At 44.3% G+C, this 20,761-nt stretch overlaps 2 protein-coding genes across 4 annotated transcripts in view; one reads left to right on the top strand and one right to left on the bottom strand.

The window, feature by feature from the left end:
* Window positions 1-20,761, top strand: part of TMTC1 (transmembrane O-mannosyltransferase targeting cadherins 1) — a 179,519-nt gene that overhangs the window by 31,356 nt on the left and 127,402 nt on the right. The window lies entirely within an intron of this gene.
* Window positions 2,635-7,587, bottom strand: LOC142071012 (uncharacterized). The gene is made up of 3 exons (XM_075125169.1): window positions 6,679-7,587; window positions 5,831-6,290; window positions 2,635-2,659 (listed from the first exon to the last, which is right to left on the bottom strand). Exons 1-3 carry the CDS (start codon window positions 7,256-7,258, stop codon window positions 2,635-2,637), a joined length of 1,065 nt encoding a protein of 354 aa, XP_074981270.1. The 5' UTR covers window positions 7,259-7,587.

Raw genomic sequence — 20,761 nt, 5'->3', positions numbered from 1 at the left:
CCGCCCCCCCGCGACCCCACCCACATATCCAACCCCCCCTGCTCTCTGACTGCCCTGACCCCTATCCAGACCCCCACCCCCTGACAGGCCCCCCGGGGCCCCACCCCCATCCAACCCCCCCTAAAGCCCCTTTCAGAATGCGGCCCTGTGAACATGGGCGAAGGACTCAGGAGAAGCAGCCGGAGAGAAGCTGCAGTTTCCCCTTCAAAGCGCCGCTTCTCTCTGTCTGGCTGCGCGGCCGCCTGGTGCTCCTCCTGAGTCCTCTGCCCGTGTTCGCTGCGCTCCCACCACCTGCACTGCCCGCCTGCTCCCCTGAGGCTGCAGGTGAGCCTCCCTTCCTGCTTTCCCCTGCCCCCACAGTGCAGCCCCCTCCCGCGCTGGCGGTGCAGCGCGCTGAGGCTGCGAGGGAAGGGGGACAGCAGGGGAGGGGCCGGGGGCGAGCCTTCCTGGCCAGGAGCTCAAGGGCCGGGCAGGCCGGTCCCGCAGGCCGTAGTTTGCCCACCTCTGGGTTAAAGTAAGGATTGGAGAGCACTGTCCCCATCTTTCAGAAAATAAAGACCCAACAGTGATAAGTGGCACCCAAATTATTATGGGCTACATCTGTTTCTATTCAAGTTGTCCAACTTTACCTTTCCACACTTTTTTAGCTACCTTTTTGTTAAAGCTTTGGGAGACCAGGCAAAAACATTGGCACTGCGCTCACTAGTGGAAGAATCCAGGTATGGCTTCCGACTTCATTGATGGCTGTTGTTCTGGAAACTGTTTAATAAATCTGTTGTGTGCCTAATAGCCATAGGGTTGTTTCGGGTGGAGAATGATGGACTCTGAGGGCTAAGCAGCATAGGTTTGGGTTTCATCTGGATGATTTAAGTAACCCGCCCTCCCCCCCCCCCGCAAAACCAGAAGGGCATCAATCTCATCAACCATGTCTTTAGACAGACGGCTGGAGTCACATTACATGAAAAATTTAGGGTTTTACTGTAATGCAGCAACTGAGGCCTTGTCTACACTACCATGAATAACATAGCTGGAGTCGACATAGCTTAGGTCGACTTACTGCGGTGGCTACACCATGCCGCGTCGATGGGAGCCACTCTCCCATCGACTTACTTTACTCTTCTCACTCTGGTGGAGTACCGCAGTCGACCAGAGAGCGCTCTTCAATCGATTCAGTAGGTCTTCACTAGACCTGCTAAATTTATCTCTGCTGCATTTGTCACAGCAGCGTTGATGCCCGGTAAGTGTAGACATGGCCTGAGACTTCAAATTTATTTTACAAAGGCAAAATCTATTAGTGTGCCTAATGCCTCTCCCATCTTTTATGTATAGTTTTTACAAGGTACATAGATTCTGCCTTTGGCTAGACATTTAATTTGCATCTTGATTTAAGGAGGAAGAACAATAAAGGAAGCTAATTTCAGATTTCTAATTCAGTTGCCCCAATATCCTCTTCCAGCTAATACGTTAAAAGCCTTAATCTTATGTGGTCTTTGAAAATGTTGGAAGACAAAATTTAACTCTCAATAGCAGACACTTGAAATGAAGCTTTTGAGACTGTGAATGTCCAGAAGGCTGGAGTGAAGAAGGGAATCTGGTAAATGCATTCCACATTCCCAAACATCTGCATGGAAATTCAGATAATGACCCAAGTGAGCCTTGAAAGATGACATTTGGGCTCATGCTGTTGGAACACTACTATCAATTGTTTGCTCTCCAAGTCTGACAGGTCTCCTAGCATCTGGCAACACTTTGCTTTGCCTTATGAATTCTCATTACCTGTCACAACTGTTCACCAGACAGCTTAAAAAAAGGCGAGTATTAAAATACATTGTAATTAATTTTTAATCTCCCCTTTTATGCTAGGTTAAACAGTTTCAGAAAAGCAGCATCACTTACTATCTGAACAATACAGAGTTCCCTCTGTATACAGCTTCCACTATAAGGTCATTTTATGATGTTTGCTATAGAGCCTCCATTCTGTGGCTGTATGCTAAAATCTACTAAAATCTCTCCTTTTATGAGCTGTTAATTCCCTGTCTTTGCAAACCAGCTGTGGAGTAAGGGCATATTAAACCTTGACTGTATTCTCTAATGAAATGGGATTGTCCATTAATTGCCCTAGTACAAAATATATGAAAAAAACAATTCCCTCTATTCTTTAAAAGATGCCAACAAACCTCTCAGGCACTGGCTTTGGAAAGAGAACATAAGGAAGGAGCAGATCTGTTTATTTTTTCTTTTTCTTTCTTTCTTTTTTTTAAACAGGAACATAAAATACAGGGAGAGAATAATTACTCGTCAGTGGGGAACAAAATGTTGGCATTTTTTTTCCCATTCAGTATTGCTTTGATCAGGCAACACCACTACATATATTGTACTTGGTAAACTATGCAAGGAATTTCTGCAAAGACAGAGTTGCTGTTATGTCCTATGGTTCCCTTACCATATTTTGACACTGTTTGATTTAATTGCATTTAACACTAATTGCTGCCTAATCTGTGCATGGCAGCACATCTCTGCTGTGCCCAGTGATACATTCGGAATGTTGTGAAATTGAGTTGTTTCTTCTGTATTTTGTTAACAAGTTCAGTTCAATATTGTTGTCTCCTTTCCACACCAATCCCCTTTTCAGTGCTAATTACAAGTCATGTAGATTCTTCTACAAGATAAATCGGTGTAAAGAGCAAATTTTATTTGATAGGAGGAGAAGGGATTTTCATCTTTTAGAAAGCTTTTTATCTGGCCTGTGATTTCTTAAATGGCTTTCAGTGCCAGTCTTTCTAGTCAAAACAAGGAGTCCTTGTGACACCTTAAAGGCTAACAAATAAGCTTTTGTGGGCTATAACCCACACATCTGATGCAGTAGGTTATAGCCCACAAAAGCTTATGCCCAAATAAATTTGTTAGTCTCTAAGGGTATGTCTACACTACGGAATAAGGTCGAATTTATAGAAGTCGGTTTTTTAGAAATCGGTTTTATAAATTCGAGTGTGTGTGTCCCCACAGAAAATGCTCTAAGTGCATTAAGTGCATTAACTCGGCGGAGCGCTTCCACAGTACCGAGGCAAGCGTCGACTTCCGGAGCGTTGCACTGTGGGTAGCTATCCCACAGTTCCCGCAGTCTCCGCTGCCCATTGGAATTCTGGGTTGAGATCCCAATGCCTGATGGGGCTAAAACATTGTCGCGGGTGGTTCTGGGTACATATCGTCAGCCTCCCGTTCCCTCCCTCCCCCCGTGAAAGCAAGGGCAGACAATCATTTCGCGCCTTTTTTCCTGAGTTACCTGTGCAGACGCCATACCACAGCAAGCATGGAGCCCGCTCAGGTAACCGTCACCCTATGTCTCCTGGGTGCTGGCAGACGCGGTACGGCTTTGCTGCACAGTAGCAGTAACCCCTTGCCTTCTGGCAGCAGACGGTGCAATACGACTGGTAGTCGTCCTCATCGTGTCCGAGGTGCTCCTGGCCGCGTCGGCTGGGAGCGCCTGGGCAGACATGGGCGCAGGGACTACATTTGGAGTGACTTGACCAGGTCATTCTCTTTAGTCCTGCAGTCAGTCCTATTGAACCGTCTTATGGTGAGCAGGCAGGCGATACGGACTGCTAGCAGTCGTACTGTACCATCTTCTGCCAGGCAGGCAAGAGATGAGGATTGCTAGCAGTCGTATTGCACCATCTTCTGCCAGGCAGGCAAGAGATGGGGATGGCTAGCAGGCGTACTGTACCATCTTCTGCCGAGCAGCCATGAGATGTGGATGGCATGCAGTCCTTCTGCACCGTCTGCTGCCAGCCAAAGATGTAAAAGATAGATGGAGTGGGTCAAAACAAGAAATAGACCAGATTTGTTTTGTACTCATTTGCCTCCTCCCCTGTCTAGGGGACTCATTCCTCTAGGTCACACTGCAGTCACTCACAGAGAAGGTGCAGCGAGGTAAATCTAGCCATGTATCAATCAGAGGCCAGGCTAACCTCCTTGTTCCAATAACAACGATAACTTAGGTGCACCATTTCTTATTGGAACCCTCCGTGCAGTCCTGCCTGAAATACTCCTTGATGTACAGGCACCCCCTTTGTTGATTTTAGCTCCCTGAAGCCAACCCTGTAAGCCGTGTTGTCAGTCGCCCCTCCCTCCGTCAGAGCAACGGCAGACAATCGTTCCGCGCCTTTTTTCTGTGCGGACGCCATACCACGGCAAGCATGGAGCCCGCTCAGCTCACTTTGGCAATTAGGAGCACATTAACCACCACACGCATTATTCAGCAGTATATGCAGCACCAGAACATGGCAACGCGATACCGGGCGAGGAGGCGACGTCAGCGCGGTCCCGTGAGTGATCAGGACATGGACACAGATTTCTCTGAAAGCATGGGCCCTGACAATGCATGCATCATGGTGCTAATGGGGCAGGTTCATGCTGTGGAACGCCGATTCTGGGCTCGGGAAACAAGCACAGACTGGTGGGACCGCATAGTGTTGCAGGTCTGGGACGATTCCCAGTGGCTACGAAACTTTCGCATGCGTAAGGGCACTTTCATGGAACTTTGTGACTTGCTTTCCCCTGTCCTGAAGCGCATGAATACCAAGATGAGAGCAGCCCTCACAGTTGAGAAGCGAGTGGCGATAGCCCTGTGGAAGCTTGCAACGCCAGACAGCTACCGGTCAGTTGGGAATCAATTTGGAGTGGGCAAATCTACTGTGGGGGCTGCTGTGATGCAAGTAGCCCACGCAATCAAAGATCTGCTGATATCAAGGGTAGTGACCCTGGGAAATGTGCAGGTCATAGTGGATGGCTTTGCTGCAATGGGATTCCCTAACTGTGGTGGGGCTATAGATGGAACCCATATCCCTATCTTGGCACCGGAGCACCAAGCCGCCGAGTACATAAACCGCAAGGGGTACTTTTCGATAGTGCTGCAAGCTCTGGTGGATCACAAGGGACGTTTCACCAACATCAACGTGGGATGGCCGGGAAAGGTGCATGATGCTCGCATCTTCAGGAACTCTGGTCTGTTTCAAAAGCTGCAGGAAGGGACTTTATTCCCAGACCAGAAAATAACTGTTGGGGATGTTGAAATGCCTATATGTATCCTTGGGGACCCAGCCTACCCCTTAATGCCATGGCTCATGAAGCCGTACACAGGCAGCCTGGACAGTGGTCAGGAGCTGTTCAACTACAGGCTGAGCAAGTGCAGAATGGTGGTAGAATGTGCATTTGGACGTTTAAAGGCGCGCTGGCGCAGTTTATTGACTCGCTTAGACCTCAGCGAAACCAATATTCCCACTGTTATTACTGCTTGCTGTGTGCTCCACAATATCTGTGAGAGTAAGGGGGAGACGTTTATGGCGGGGTGGGAGGTTGAGGCAAATCGCCTGGCTGCTGGTTACGCGCAGCCAGACACCAGGGCGGTTAGAAGAGCACAGGAGGGCGCGGTACGCATCAGAGAAGCTTTGAAAAACAGTTTCATGACTGGCCAGGCTACAGTGTGAAAGTTCTGTTTGTTTCTCCTTGATGAACCCCCCCGCCCCTTGGTTCACTCTACTTCCCTGTAAGCTAACCACCCTCCCCTCCTCCCTTTAATCATTGCTTGCAGAGCCAATAAAGTCATTGCTGCTTCACAGTCATGCATTCGTTATTCATTCATCACACAAATAGGGGGATGACTACCAAGGTATCCCAGGAGGGGTGGTGGAGGAGGGAAGGAAAATGCCACACAGCACTTTAAGCACAGCACTTTAAAAGTTTACAACTTTAAAATTTATTGAATGACAGCCTTCTTTTTTTTGGGCAATCCTCTGTGGGGGAATGGCTGGTTGGCCGGAGGCCTCCCCACCGTGTTCTTGGGCGTCTGGGTGTGGAGGCTATGGAACTTGGGGAGGAGGGCGGTTGGTTACAGAGGGGCTGCAGTGGCAGTCTGTGCTCCAGCTGCCTTTGCTGCAGCTCAACCATACACTGGAGCATACTGGTTTGGTCCTGCAGCAGCCTCAGCATTGAATCCTGCCTCCTCTCATCACGCTGCCGCCACATTTGAGCTTCAGCCCTGTCTTCAGCCCGCCACTTACTCTCTTCAGCCCGCCACTTACTCTCTTCAGCCCTCCACCTCTCCTCCCGGTCATTTTGTGCTTTCCTGCACTCTGACATTATTTGCCTCCACGCATTCGTCTGTGCTCTGTCAGTGTGGGAGGACAGCATGAGCTCGGAGAACATTTCATCGCGAGTGCGTTTTTTTTTCTTTCTAAGCTTCACTAGCCTCTGGGAAGGAGAAGATCCTGTGATCATTGAAACACATGCAGCTGGTGGAGAAAAAAAAAGGGACAGCGGTATTTAAAAAGACACATTTTATAAAACAGTGGCTACACTCTTTCAGGGTAAACCTTGAAAGTTAACATTACATACATAGCACATGTGCTTTCGTTACAAGGTCGCATTTTGCCTCCTCCCACCGCGTGAACGGATTTTGGTTGAATGCCAGCAAACATACACTGCAATGCTTTGTTCTACAGTGATTCCCCAGTACGTGTTGCTGGCCTGGAGTGGTAAAGTGTCCTACCATGAAGGACGAAATAAGGCTGCCCTCCCCAGAAACCTTTTGCAAAGGCAGAACCGCAAATGCCAGGGCAAAGTAATCCTTTCACATGCTTGCTTTTAAACCATGTATAGCATTTTAAAAGGTACACTCACCAGAGGTCCCTTCTCCGCCTGCTGAGTCCAGGAGGCAGCCTTGGGTGGGTTCGGGGGGTACTGGCTCCAGGTCTAGGGTGAGAAACAGTTCCTGGCTGTCGGGAAAACCGGTTTCTCCGCTTGCTTGCTGTGAGCTATCTACAACCTCCTCATCATCATCTTCTTCGTCCCCAAAACCTACTTCTGTATTGCCTCCATCTCCATTGAAGGAGTCAAACAACACGGCTGGGGTAGTGGTGGCTGAACCCCCTAAAATGGCATGCAGCTCATCATAGAAGCGGCATGTTTGGGGCTCTGACCCAGAGCGGCCGTTCGCCTCTCTGGTTTTCTGGTAGGCTTGCCTCAGCTCCTTCAGTTTCACGCGGCACTGCTTCGGGTCCCTGTTATGGCCTCTGTCCTTCATGCCCTGGGAGATTTTCAGAAAGGTTTTGGCATTTCGAAAACTGGAACGGAGTTCTGATAGCACGGATTCCTCTCCCCAAACAGCGATCAGATCCCGTACCTCCCGTTCAGTCCATGCTGGAGCTCTTTTGCGATTCTGGGACTCCATCATGGTCACCTCTGCTGATGAGCTCTGCATGGTCACCTGCAGCTTGCCACGCTGGCCAAACAGGAAATGAGATTCAAAAGTTCGCGGTTCTTTTCCTGTCTACCTGGCCAGTGCATCTGAGTTGAGAGCGCTGTCCAGAGCGGTCAGAATGGAGCACTCTGGGATAGCTCCCGGAGGCCAATACCATCGAATTGTGTCCACAGTACCCCAAATTCGAGCCGGCAACGTCGATTTAAGCGCTAATCCACTTGTCAGGGGTGGAGTAAGGAAATCGATTTTAAGAGCCCTTTAAGTCGAAATAAAGGGCTTCATTGTGTGGACGGGTGCAGGTTTAAATCGATTTAACGCTGCTAAATTCGATCTAAAGTCCTAGTGTAGACCAGGGCTAAGATGCTACAAGGACTCCTCGTTTTTGCTGATACAGACTAACACAGCTACCCCTCTGAAGTCTTTCTAGTCAATTATAGATTAACAGTTTTTTCGTCCTTGGGCCCTGATGACTTCCTGCAGATTTCCTACCAGTCCCCTTCAAGGAACATAAATTGTGTCTCCTTCATGGCTATGTGGAACACTGAAGGCCATATCCACTGCACATATAAACCCCTGCATTTGCTTAAGCAGATCAGGTAATTGCACACTCAAATTTGCATTTGCTCAGGCATGTGGTCTAGTGGCATGCCCGAACGCAGGAATTTTTGCATGCCACTACTGCAGTATAAAGGGCTCTTCCAAAAATTTTTTAGTCATGTGATCATTGAATGGTCGTTTTGGATAATCCATTTTAATGCATGCTTCATCTTTTTTCTTTGCAATAAGATTTGGCCATTAAATATTTTCACACAAATATAACAGGCCAGATTGTTAACTGGTATGTGTTGGCATAGTTCCATTATCAGTGATCTTTCATTTAATTTTCCATGGAGCTATGCCAGTTTTACATCACTTGAGAATTTGCCCCTGCATTTTTTTTCTTTTTTGGTCCTGAATGCAAGTATGCTCTGAACATGTAGAAAGGAGAGAGACAGTAAAAACTGGATGGAAGGTGGTGGTCGTGGGGGTTTATTTGTTTCTTTGGCATGTGGGTGCTGGCTTTGGCTGAAGAATGCCATTTGGGCTGGCTAGTCTCTTGGGCCTCAGCTTCAGGGAGGCTGACCTACCTTGAAATGTGCACTGCAAGGCTGATATTAGTAGAGCGAAAGAGAATCATTGAGCTGATATTGTACCTGGTGCCTGTGGGCCTTTAAACAAATACGTGGAGAAGGATTCTACACCCTTCTTAAAATAGCCAGATTGGTGGTAAGTGTTCCTATGCTGAGGCAGTCTGTTAGCTTAATGCAAGACCCTGACCAGTAAGAATGGAGTCCAGAGGCTTTTGCTCACTGTTTTGTTAGGTTGCTCTTCTTCCCCGGCAAAATGCCACCCTCTTCGTTAACATAAGAACGGCCATACTGGGTCAGACCAAAGGTCCATCTAGCCCAGTATCCTGTCTTCCAACAGTGGCCAATGCCAGGTGTCCCAGAGGGAATGAACAGAACAGGTAATCATCAAGTGATCCATTCCCTGTTGCCCATTCCCAGCTTCTGGCAAACAGAGGCTAGGGACACCATCCCTGCCCATCCTGGCTAATAGCCATTGATGGACCTATTCTCTAAAAGCAGCTATGATTGCTGTGGTCACCTTGTGCTCTCTCCATCATACTTATATGACCCCATTACCATAGTATTAAACAGTTGTGAATGTATATGGGGCATGGGTCACTTGCTGGAAGATTCTCTGCACCTTGAAGTCTTTAAACCACGGTTTGAGGACTTCAGTAGCTCAGACATAGGTTAGGTGTTTGTTACAGGAGTGGGTGGGTGAGATTCTGTGGCCTGCGTTGTGCAGGAGGTCAGACTAGACGGTCATAATGGTCCCTTCTGACCGTAAAGTCTATGATTCTATTTATCCTCAGAACATGTCTGTGAGATAAGGAAGTGCTATTATCCCCATTTACAGACAAAGAACTGAAGAAGCATAGAGAGACCAAGGGATTTACCCAAGGTAATACAGGAAGTCTGTCATGGAGCAGGGATTTGAACTCAGATTTCCAAGCCCTAGCTAGTGTGCTTAACCACTGGACCATCCTTAGGATCTCAGAAGAGGCACTGGCTGCAATATTCCTCCCAAAACAGCTGCTAGAAATGCAGAAACCCAGTGCATGCTGTATCTTGCCCTGGAAGCTGAGTGTTTCCCCACAGACAACCCAAGCCATGATAATCTTTAGCTCCTTCTTTATCCCAGGTCTTTCATATGATAGCTGGTTACATTATTGACTGTGATCTGACTTGATCTCTTCACTCCAGGGGAAAAAACAGCTTTTCAATGTGAATTAGTTAAAAGAACAGTGTGTTCTTCCTTTAACTGCACATTTAGGTACCCTTTAAAAAAAATTCCCATGTAGCACTCTAGCATTTGAAAGAGGAGATATTTTTCTTGAAAATTTTACTTTTAAAATAGTCCAGAGATACTCTGTACCTTTCTTGCCCCTTTGGAAATCCATTTTATTACAATTCTGATGGCTGTAAAATGCCAGATTCCAATAAGAACCCTCAGCCACCTAGGACCACATGAACAGTTTTCTAATAATAAAGAAAAAATTAATACTGCATCATCCTGTCTCTGTATGGTAGTCAGTGATGAGGTATGAGTACAGAATATGGCAGTTTTCTGAGCTTGCTGATCCATAAACAAGATTATTGCCTAATAGTCCTCCTGCTCTCTGCCATTGTTACATGACAATATTCAACCTTAAATTAAAAATGACCACATTTTAAAGTTTCTTTTTGGAGTAGTGTCCCTATGGGTGCTCCACTGTAGGTGTATGTGCGCTCCTGCGCCTTCAATCGGAGATTTTTGGTAGCAGTGTCCGTTGAGCCTGTGCATGTGCTCTCCCTCCCTCGTGGTCTGCCTTGAGGCTATCTAGCACTGTGCAGGCGAACCCCCCTCACTTCCTTCTCTACCGCCTTTTGGCCTCGAACGGAGCGAGCTGTTGTCCCCCCATCACTAGGTGATGATTTTAAGAACGTTCTGGATCTTACCAAGAGGGTGGCAGATGAGCTGCAGATTCCCCTACAGGAGGTGGCAGATGCGCATCATAAGTTGGTGGGTATTCTGCGCACCTCCTCCTCATCCAGAATTGCCCTCCCAATTAATGAGGCAATTCTAGATCCTACCAAAGTCATCTGGCAGACACCAGCCTCCATCACACCAACCAGCAACAGAGCCAAAAATAAAAATAAATAAATAAAAATACGACATCCCTTCCAAAGAGGCAGACTTTGTTTCAACATCTGCAACCCAACTCCATCATAGTGAATGTGGTTAATGCACAAAGCAAGCAACAAATAAAATTTTATTAATTATGGGGAAACTCCGTGCATTTTTAGAACTTTTACTCGAGAGCCAAAAGGAACAGTTTCAGACTGCAAGAGGTCAAAACTCTCACTCGGCTCCCTTAAGGTACATCTCGCGGTGAAAACTGCTTTCCACTGCCAGGTAGACAAATGCTCGGTGTTTGCTCACCCGCTGATGCATAGATGCCTTAAGGGCATCGGGAATCTCTTCCCACATGTGACACCACCTGCCCAGCCTGACACCACCTGCCCAGCCTGAGACCTAAATCTAGTTCTCAGGGCTTTGACTAGACCTCCTCTCGTGTCTATGGCATCTTGCTCTCTCTTACACCTGTCCATGAAGACAGCATTTCTAATTGCCATCACCTCAGCACATAGGAGAAATAGCGGCCCTGATGGGACACCCACCATTCGCAGTCCCCCCCTTTTTTTTTTAAAAGACAAAGTAACTCTAAAGCCATATCCCAAGTTTCTCCCTACTTTCTCTGCACTTTCCATGTGAATCAACGGATCCATCTTCCTGTTTTTTCCCAAAACCACAGGGAGATGATTCTGCATATGCTAGATGTTTAGAAGGACACTAGCATTCTACTTGGACAGGAATAAGGACTTTAGGAAATCCCCTAAACTCTTCCTTTCATCCACAGAAAGATCCAAAAACTCTGTGATATCGGCTCAAAGACTATCCAAATGGGTCTCTGGTTGCATTAATTACTGTTATAAAGGGCGCAATCTGCTTCCATCCAGAGTCCATAAGCACTTAATGAGGTCAATTTCTACCTTGGTCACATTACTGAGATTGGGATATCTTTAAGGAATCTGTAGAGCAACAACTTGGGCCTCAGCCCATATTTTTGAAGAATATTATGCAATCACTGAAGATTTGGCCCCCAACGTTCTCTTTGACTCCACAGTACTCGCTGTAGTAACAGACTCCACTCCGAAGTCGGGAGACACCTATAGTGGAGCCACCCGTAGGGACACTACTTGAAGAAGAAGAAGAGGAAGTTACTCATCTTGTGTAGTAACGATGGTTCTTCGAGGTGTATGTCCTGATTAGAAATAATAGAGTCAAATATGAGGGGAAATTTGAGAAGGCAGAATCTAGCTTTCAAAGACAGTGTTTGGATAGAACACTATCCCTGTTCCTCTGAACACTGTCATGGAATCTTTAATGACTGCAAGTGTTCAGAGCCTCCATTTGATTTTTCATCTGAAAGACTGCACCTTCGCCTGCACAGTGCTTCCTAACATCTTACTTGACCCTTGTTCACTGAAATAGAGCCTGAGAAGATAGGGATGGAAAAGTTCTGCTCGATCGTCTAGTCCATTTCCTTTCCAATATAGGATTGTTTCCCATGGTACATTTTCTAGGTTGTCATCAGCCGAGTTTTAAAAACAGTGATGGATGTGGCTTTGTAGCTTATATTTTCACACTGCAATATATCTCCTTATTAGGAAGTACTGTCTCAGAGGAAAGAAAGTCTTGTCCTGAATCACCAGCAGCACTCACTAGAATATCTCAATGGTCCTTGAGAGTCTCTCATCCAAATATTGCCTTAACTCAGCCTTGCTTAGTTGTGTGAGCTCTACTGGATCATAGCACAAGGAAGTATGTCTGTAACTTTAGTTACAGCTTTAATTAAGCTTTTTTTTTTTTTTTTAGTATGTTTTTGGACATCCTGGGCCAGATCCTCAGCTGGTGTAAATTGGCATAACTCAAATGAAGCTGATTTACATCAGCTAGGGATCTGGCCCAATTACCAGACTACTTTGTCAGCAGCGTAATATTTCATGTAACAGGTTTCACTTAATTACATTTCTTTTTATATCATTACCTCCTCATAAACCCCTCATAAAATTTGAGGTGCAATTTGCAAAACTGAGGAGAGCAATTGTTGTTCCATTACCAACTAATGAAGTGTACATGTTTGTGGACAGAATTATAAATCCAAATATGATAAAGTGCAGTGAGAATCTCAGAATAATTACAAAAGGAGTACATGTGACTTTAAATTTATATTTAATAGATGGTGAATCTTACTGCTAGTGCCGTGTTTAAAAATGTAGGGCAAGAAAACAAAATTAAGTCTTAAAGGTGATTGGTGTGTTTTTCAAACCTGAGATAGTTATTCAGCACCATAAACCACAAAAAACTTGTCATCGCCATCACCAATCAATGTGGGGTGTCATTAGCACCTGCTCTCATTATACCATTGTTATGTCATCAACTGTCAGGTAGTCTTGCTTAGGGTATGGAGCAGGCTTCAGGGAAATCCAGGAAGTCCAGTTCAGTAAGTCCAGCGTTTTTAGTTTATTGTATTCTCTCTCTCCCGCCCCCCACCCCCCAGTTACTTTAGAATAGTGCCAAAAAAGTCCAATGATTTGGGGTGACTCAGGTTTTTGGTTTTAGTTTTTATGCTCAACCAAGTGGCTGATGTTCAGAGGTGCTGAGTGCCAGCACCGCTCATTAAAGCTGTGTGGAGTTGTGGGTGCTCAGCACCTCTGAAAACCAGGCCCTGTATATCTTAACTTGGGCACTTAAAAATCCAAGTGCCCCAAAATAATGGATTCTTCTGAACATTAGAGGCTAATTTTTTAATGACCTTGGAGCAGGGCTAACCTGATGATCATGATCCGGCTCTAGCAGAGTTCCATAGTAACAGGGACACACCATCATGATGCATTGCAACAGAGCAGGGATCAGATCCTCAGCTGGTGTGAATTGTCATAGTTCCATTGAAATCAATGCAGCTGTAAGGATCTACCTCCATGAGACAGTCACTTGCAAACTTATGGGAAAAGGAAGGATAATACTAAAGTTTTAATTATTCATTATCTGGATCCCTCCATGCTTAATCTGATTGGGATTATTCAGCAGGTAAAGGCTGACAACAATGTAATTTTTTATTTAACTTTTTTTAATTGTTGTTTTGATTTTTATATTATTAAACATTGATGTAAACATTGTTTTTCAGTGCATTTGAGGTATATCCTCTTCCTCAGCTCATGCAATGAGAGTTTATGTGCATGAACAAGAGCAGATTTATAGTGTCCAAATTATAATGTAATATATTTGAAAAATAAGCTACAGTGGTGACTTTTAAAAGTAGTGTTTCTGTCCCCATGGCCGAGCATGTGCATCTCTGTCTCATTCTTTTCTTTCGTGTGTGTGTGTGTGTGTGTGTAAATAAACATACTCTTGGTAAGAGAATCAAGCCAGATGTAAAACTTATGTTAAAGCATCAGAATCTAGCAGTAAGTCTTTGTGATATTTTCTCACATACGTATTGTAAAAATAAATAATTCAGTGACTGGTAATGGCAATTCTCTAATCTTCTTTTTGTTACCATTTCATTAAAGGCCAGACTGCATCTCATTTAAGAAGGGCGGAGCCTCTCAAGAGAAGGTTCTTTGCAGTTTACCAGCAGGAAGGGTATTGTTTGAAGAATTTTTGCTTTTTTTGCCAAATAATACCACAAGAATTACAGCATCTCCAATAACTTCTATGCTTTGCCTTCTGACCCAGAGCCTTTATAGAAAGTAGTGAAGACTGGAATCTAAAAATAGCCGCAATCTTAATTATATAACAGTTAAAAATGACCCAGTTCAATGTTTTTAAGTTCTATCAATGGAAAGATCTAGATTTCTCTACTGAAGTAAAGCTATTTTAAGACTGTAGGGCTGGATTCTGCTCTGTCTCACCAGTGCAAAAAACAGTGTGAGACCAGAATCAGGCCTCTAACCCTCACTCCAGAATTCTAAGATTTTCCTCAACTATTTTGTGTTTTCAAGTCAAGACACTTACTTGCTTTTATTCCCTTTCCACCTCTAATCCCCAGAGGTATTTATTCACCACAGTGCCAAACCTTTCAGAGATTACAATTCTTCTTTTAATGAGAGTGCCGTGAGCTTGGCTTTGCTTATTCATGGAATGCTTTTTATCCATTGCCTTAAAGACTTGATATTGGTGTGAAAGTGATTTGCTTTGTAGTAGATTATAGAAATTACAGGTGGAAAAGGCCTATTAGGTGATCTTCTTCCCCTCCCCTCATGGCGGGAAACAGTATGGCAAAGACAGACTGGCATGAAGTTGAATCGTTCCCTCCCCTTCCCTCCTTGGCAACCTTTTGTAAAAGGAACTTCTCTTTTAGAAAGTAAATTAGATCTTTAAAATGAGTTTTGAAATGTTTTTTTTCATAACAAAAATAGGTGATATGGTAGAACCGTGTGCGCCTGTGGCATTAGTTGATAAGGGGCTCCATGCGTATTGTGCAGTAATTCAAGGTGGGATCCATTTTGTCCTGAATAGCGGTTACTGGTAAAATACCCTGCCAGTTCATGTGTCAGGATTCAGCCAAGCTGGAAACACATGAGTGAATGGTTTCAGGCTGTTCTCTTTTCAGGCTGTTCTCTTTAGCTTTCTACTTTCCCAGTTCCATGGAAGTATTATACAATTTTCCTTTATGGTAAGAAAGAGGGACAGATGAGGGCTTATGTGGGTTAAGGCAAGCAATGGATTTATGCTTCCTTCTCTACTCTGAGCTCTTTTCTTTCTTTCTTTCTTTCTTTCTTTCTTTCTTTCTTTCTTTCTTTCTTTCTTTCTTTCTTTCTTTCTTTCTTTCTTTCAGTTGTATTACTCCAGACTGTTCAGATCAGAACGAACTTTCCTCAAATAATTTGTCACCTTTGTAAAGAAAACTTCTTGTAAAGATAAGAGCCTCCCTGTTGAATGGGTTGAAATACTGTCACTCTCTCTTCTCCCTGCCGGTAAAGTAGTGTCCTCCTAGTACTGAAGCCAGAGCTTTCCAGATTTTTTTTCCATTTCTAAAATCTTGATCGATTGACGCTTTTGTTGGGTTTTGTTGCTGGTATTTGTAATGGATGTAACTGTACATAAAAAGAGTAAGCATGTCCTCTCTGAATTTTAGTGCCTCATCTTTACTCTTTAGCCTTGCCACTTGATTTGTCTCAAAAGTTCACCTGGGTAGGATATGCTTTTTATGTTGCTACTTAGCAGAAATTAAATTGGTGATGCAGTTCCCTGTTCCGGTTCCTAAACCCAATAAAAAAAAGGATGTATGTTTGTGGATGATATGCCCAAAGTAAGGAAATGTCCTCAAAGGATTGTAAAAAATGGATGTCTACGCTACCAAGTAAGTCGGCAAAACTTTTTTCTCTCAGGAGTGTGAAAAAAACTGCACCCCTGTGCGATATAAGTTTTGCTGGCATAAGCACTCATGTGCAAACACTATGTCGAGGGGGAGACGCTATCCCACCAACGTAGCTACCGCCGCTCGTTGAGCTGGTTTTATCCAATGTCCATGGGAGAGCTCTCTCCTGTTGGCATACCACAGCTACACAAGCGCTCTTACAGGTGTATCGGTACAGCTGTGCCGCTGTCCACGTGTAAGTGTAGACACATATACGCAGTATTAGAAATAGCATTTTAAGAGCTCCATAACTATTGCCTTCACTTTCCCACCATGCTGGGAAACTAGTGGAAATAATTATTCTAGCATAAATAGAAGTACAAATGAAACACCCTGATAACAAGCTACAGCAATTAGTAACAGCTTTGTTTAGAGTGAAGTTGGTGGTATGTGTCTTAGTCACTTTGATGTGGTGCTAATGTAGATGGGCTGGGGTAGGCCCAGAACTGGGAGAACTGGCTTTTAGTTCCCTGCTTTAAGGAGTTGATAGTCTAATCCTGAAAAGCGTTGCACAGTGGGTGTGTTGTGTTGGTAGTTATAGCACAGAATGGGAGTTGGTATTACTGGGTTTTGTTCCTGACTCTGCTACTGATTTGGGGCAAGTTACTGAACCTCCTTTTGTCTTTTGGTTTCTTAGCTATAAAATGGGGATAAGCACTTGCCTATCTCTCCTTGGTGTTGTGAGGTTTGTTTAATGTTTTTGTAACATGTTAAGATCCTGGGAGGCAGGGCACTATAAAAGTGCAAACTTTATTATTATTTATTACAGCGATCCAATCTCCTAGGGGAAAGGCTGACACCCTATAGAGTCTACAAGCATCAGAGCATAATAGGTTTGACATAAAAGTATTTAACGGGGCAAGAGGGTTTTTTTTCCTGTCAACAAAAAAAATTTCTGTGAAACCTGTACTCTGAGGCTCTAGATACATAACCATATTGCTTAAATAAATGGGGTGTTTTCCCCCAAAGTTGGGAATCATCCAAATCCCTACTGCAATCCTGAGAACCATACTCATTTTAGAACGGCTTTTGCTCCCACCCAACCCCAGACCTGGTCGCCTGACAGGATATGTCTGCACTGCAGTTGGACACCCACAGCTGGCCTGTGGTGTAGACATTCGGGCTCAGGCTGGAGTCCAGATTCTAGGACCCTATGAGGTGAGAGGGTCCCAGAGCTTGGGCTGCATTGCAAGCTGGAATGTCTACACCACAATTAAACAGCCCCACAGCCCGAACCCCATGTGCCTGTGTCGGCTGGCATAGGTTTTTAATTGCAGTGTAGACATACCCACAATGTGCCTTTCAGTTTTATGGATGAGGGCTGGAAAAGAGTCTTCTTTGAAGCTTGTCAGTCATGTTCCTTAGTTGGCCAGAAGTCATCTTTCTTAAGTAATCAAAGGCACTCTCTCCACAGGCTAGCATGATGCCTCTGAAGCACTGTCAATCCAAGAGGGAAAAAGATGCAAAAATTGACCCAACTATCATGTGAGAGTACGGGGCTAGACATCCAGAGTAGGCCCCTTATCTTTTTTCCCTCATGAATGTGTTACTGTTTTGTAAACAGTCCTTTCCTTCAAAGATTCCACCACTGTGGTGAGTGTAGTCAATTGTTGTATCAAAACCAGAAATCACCACCAGTTTTGTGATTAAACAATCCAGATTTACGAAAAGGTTTAAATTGCACAACCAGTGAGTGATTGGAATGTCCTGGAATTTCAGAAAGCAGAGGCTGCTGCAATCCCACAGTCAAAAAATAACCTTGGTAATGTGAGAGTGCAGGACGATGAAGCAATGTCACTAAAGTAGGGTGGAAAAGTAAATAGTTATCTATTGTTGCAGGATTCTGTAATATTAATAATCTTAAAAATTCTGTGCAAATGAGTGTACAGACAGATAGATATTGGAGAAATGTCATCTGTTGTGGTGCAGTTTTTTTCAGAAGCTTTTCATTTACCTAGTGAAGTTAGGTTCACCTGAATTTTTTTGACTTGAATCAATTTTTAGGGGCAGAGCTGCAGCCTACAAAATATACTCATGCAAGAAAGCAAAATCATTAGGGGAGTCAAATATTAGGGGTCAGATTCTCAATAAGTGTCATTTGGCATAGCCCATTGACACTAAATTGGGCTCTGCCCCCAGATGTATATTTGCTGCAAAAACTGGCTGTGAAGCAGCAGAGATATTCTTGTGTCCGTGACTCATCTAGTGAAGTGTAAGGTTTTTGAAAATGGGGGAAGCCACTTGGGACAGAAGGCTTTATATTGTAGTTAAATAAAATGTTAATGTGTGTTGGAAAAGGTTCACTGTACCAAACCTAATCACCAGCAAAGAAGTGTGCGGAAGTTTGCATTGTAGATATTTCCTCCCCGCTCCCAGCATTGATGCCACTGTGAAATTATTATGTGTTGGGCAGATAGATGCGTTACTATGAATTCATTGGTAGAGTGGATTAAATCTGTCCAGAGGCCAGGTTGTTGACACCTCTGATGAAGGGTATCATCATGGTGTGAGTCCACAGAGATCCATCCATCTGATGATTACCTTTTGCTGCAGGGCACAAGGCTTGACTATACATTAGGGGATACTGATAAATACTGATCTCAAAACTTTTGTCTTCAAGGAAAAGCCTTTGTTTAGTAGTGATTTATATAGAAATGAGTCTCCTAATGAAATTCCATAGCTGGGACCTCTCTTCTCATGCCTAAGTTGCTCAATGTAGCAATGCCTCATGAGCTGTATCTGTCTGAATTCAACTTCACAGTAACTCTTGGTATTTGGGCTCCTGCTAGAGTAGATGATTGATGCAGGGCTTCGCGTGAGTGAGGCACATGGACAGTCACAAAGCAGATGTCCCTACCTTGTTTTCCCACTGAGTGCCTTTTTCTAAGTGCCCTAAGTCAATTGGCAATTCAGTCTCTGAATTAACTCTATCATGGCTTTCTCCTCTGTGGCCTTAAACCAGTATTACTGTAGCAACGTTATTGGTAGTGCCCTTTTTCTGACCGAGACAAGCTGTCCACATACAGCAATGGTAAGACTACTGAATCCATTATATTGAAGAGTTTGGATCCACCTTGACCTATGGGCAACAAATGAAAGGGCTAAGCCCTTTTGTTTCCTGAGCCCATCCAGGACTCCTTTCAATCAAAGCTAACCTCGACTACTTTATACTGAAGATCAGGATTGTTTTTGGATGACAGTGTCCTGTACTTGCTAGGCCCTTCTGCCCAGTAAATACTGGACATAGAAGGAAGTGCACTTCATGCTACCAGCAGTGTTTTCTTTAATAACCAGTGAAGCTTATCCCTATGCTGTAGTTGTTAAGGACAGGAGCTATGGAAATACTCTCCTCCCACTTATTTCTAGTTGTTTGTCATTCCGGCACTTAGACACTAGTGGTTTCAAGTTCTTTATTTTAATAAAGTGGAAAGAGAATCTGTCAGATTTACAGATATTCATTATACATGTGATAAACATATATGCAAAGAGTAAAGGAGGTGTAGAACAAAATATGTCCCGAGTTATTTTTTTTTATTGATGTGAACTTACTTGATATGAATAGGGAGTTTCAAGAAGGCAGTTGAAACAAGCAGAGAATGGACACCTGTCACTCTAGAGTTCCAAAGTGTCTTTGTGTACATCCGTTCTCTTTCCGGCTGTGATTATTTGAGGGTAATACAGTTGTCCTCGTGCTACATATTGACAGAGGTACACCTATAGGACCCCAATCAGTCATGCATGTTTGCATGCACATGCACGTTATCTGATGGAAACTATGGACTCAGTCATGAGTCTTGCTGTATGCCCATGTAGAGAAGCCGCCTTGCTACCGACACTGTTGTAGCAATAGTTGCTGCTTCTGCAGGCTGCTAATCTTGTTCTTGCGCTGATCACCAGGCAGTGGTTGGAGGCTTAGTTCTGTCCCCCTTCAGTGTGCCAACTAGCACATGAGATCTGGCTAACGAGGAAGTAATCTGTGGCAGCCGAAGAACTAGTGTAGATTACTTCCCTCTGATCCCAGAACAAAGGGGAACAAGGACCAGATTGTAACATTCAGAATTGCTGTCTGCTTCCTGCTCTGCTCCTGAGGCTGTGCAGCTATGTGCTGCCCTTCCTGGGGCTGGATCCTAGGGTTACAATCCGGCCCTAGATGGTGAAACAGAAATTTATCTTTTCTTTTTTAACGAAGCTTCTGAAACTCCCCATCTTCCTCAGAGGAGTAAGGGCAGAGCCAGAGCTGTGACAAATGAAGAAAAGCACAATTCTATTCCAAGACCACAAAAATTACGAAAATAAGAATGGCCCTACTGGGTCAGACTAGCCCAGTATCCTGTCTGCCGACAGTGGCCAGCAACAGGTGCTTCAGAGGGAATGAACAGAATAGGGCAATTGTCAAGTGATCCATCCACTGTCATCCAGTTCTAACATCTGGCAGTCAGAGGGTTAGGGACACCCAGAGGATGGCATTGCATCCCTGACCATTTTAGCTAATAGCCATTGATAGAGCTATCCTCCATGAACTGATCTAGTTCTTTTTTGAACACAGTTATAGTTTTGGCATTCAAAGCATGCCCTGGCAGTGAGTTCCACGGTTTGTGCATTGTGTGGAGAAGTTCTTCTTTATGTTTGTTTTAAATCTGCTGCCTATTCATTTCATTTTGTGAATCGTGCTTCTTGTGTTGTGTATTCACTTTTGCCACACCATTCATGATTTTATAGATCTCGATCATCTCTATCATGCCTTAGTCGTCTCTTTTCCGAGATGAACAATCCCAGTCTTTTTAATCTTTCCTCATATGAAAGCTGTTTCATACCCTTAATATTTTTTGTTGTTGCCTTTCTCTGTAATTTTTCCATTTCTAATATATCTTTTGAGATTGGGCAACCAGAATAGCACATGGTATTCAAGGTGTGGACACACCATAGAT

Source organism: Caretta caretta, chromosome 1 (assembly GCF_965140235.1).
Source record: "Caretta caretta isolate rCarCar2 chromosome 1, rCarCar1.hap1, whole genome shotgun sequence".
Lineage (NCBI taxonomy): Eukaryota > Metazoa > Chordata > Testudines > Cheloniidae > Caretta > Caretta caretta.
This window is presented reverse-complemented; position numbering and strand designations above follow the sequence as displayed.

What these genes read in the sequence shown, in the direction of transcription:
- LOC142071012 (XM_075125169.1), bottom strand. Translation starts at nt 7,258, where the DNA reads ATGCAGAGCTCATCAGCAGAGGTGACCATGATGGAGTCCCAGAATCGC. An exon ending in AGGCGGAGAAGGGACCTCTG is followed by an intron (nt 6,291 to 6,678) that starts GTGAGTGTACCT and finishes TTTCTCCACCAG; the next exon opens with CTGCATGTGTTTCAATGATC. An exon ending in CCCAGACGCCCAAGAACACG is followed by an intron (nt 2,660 to 5,830) that starts GTGGGGAGGCCT and finishes TTTATCTTGTAG; the next exon opens with AAGAATCTACATGACTTGTA.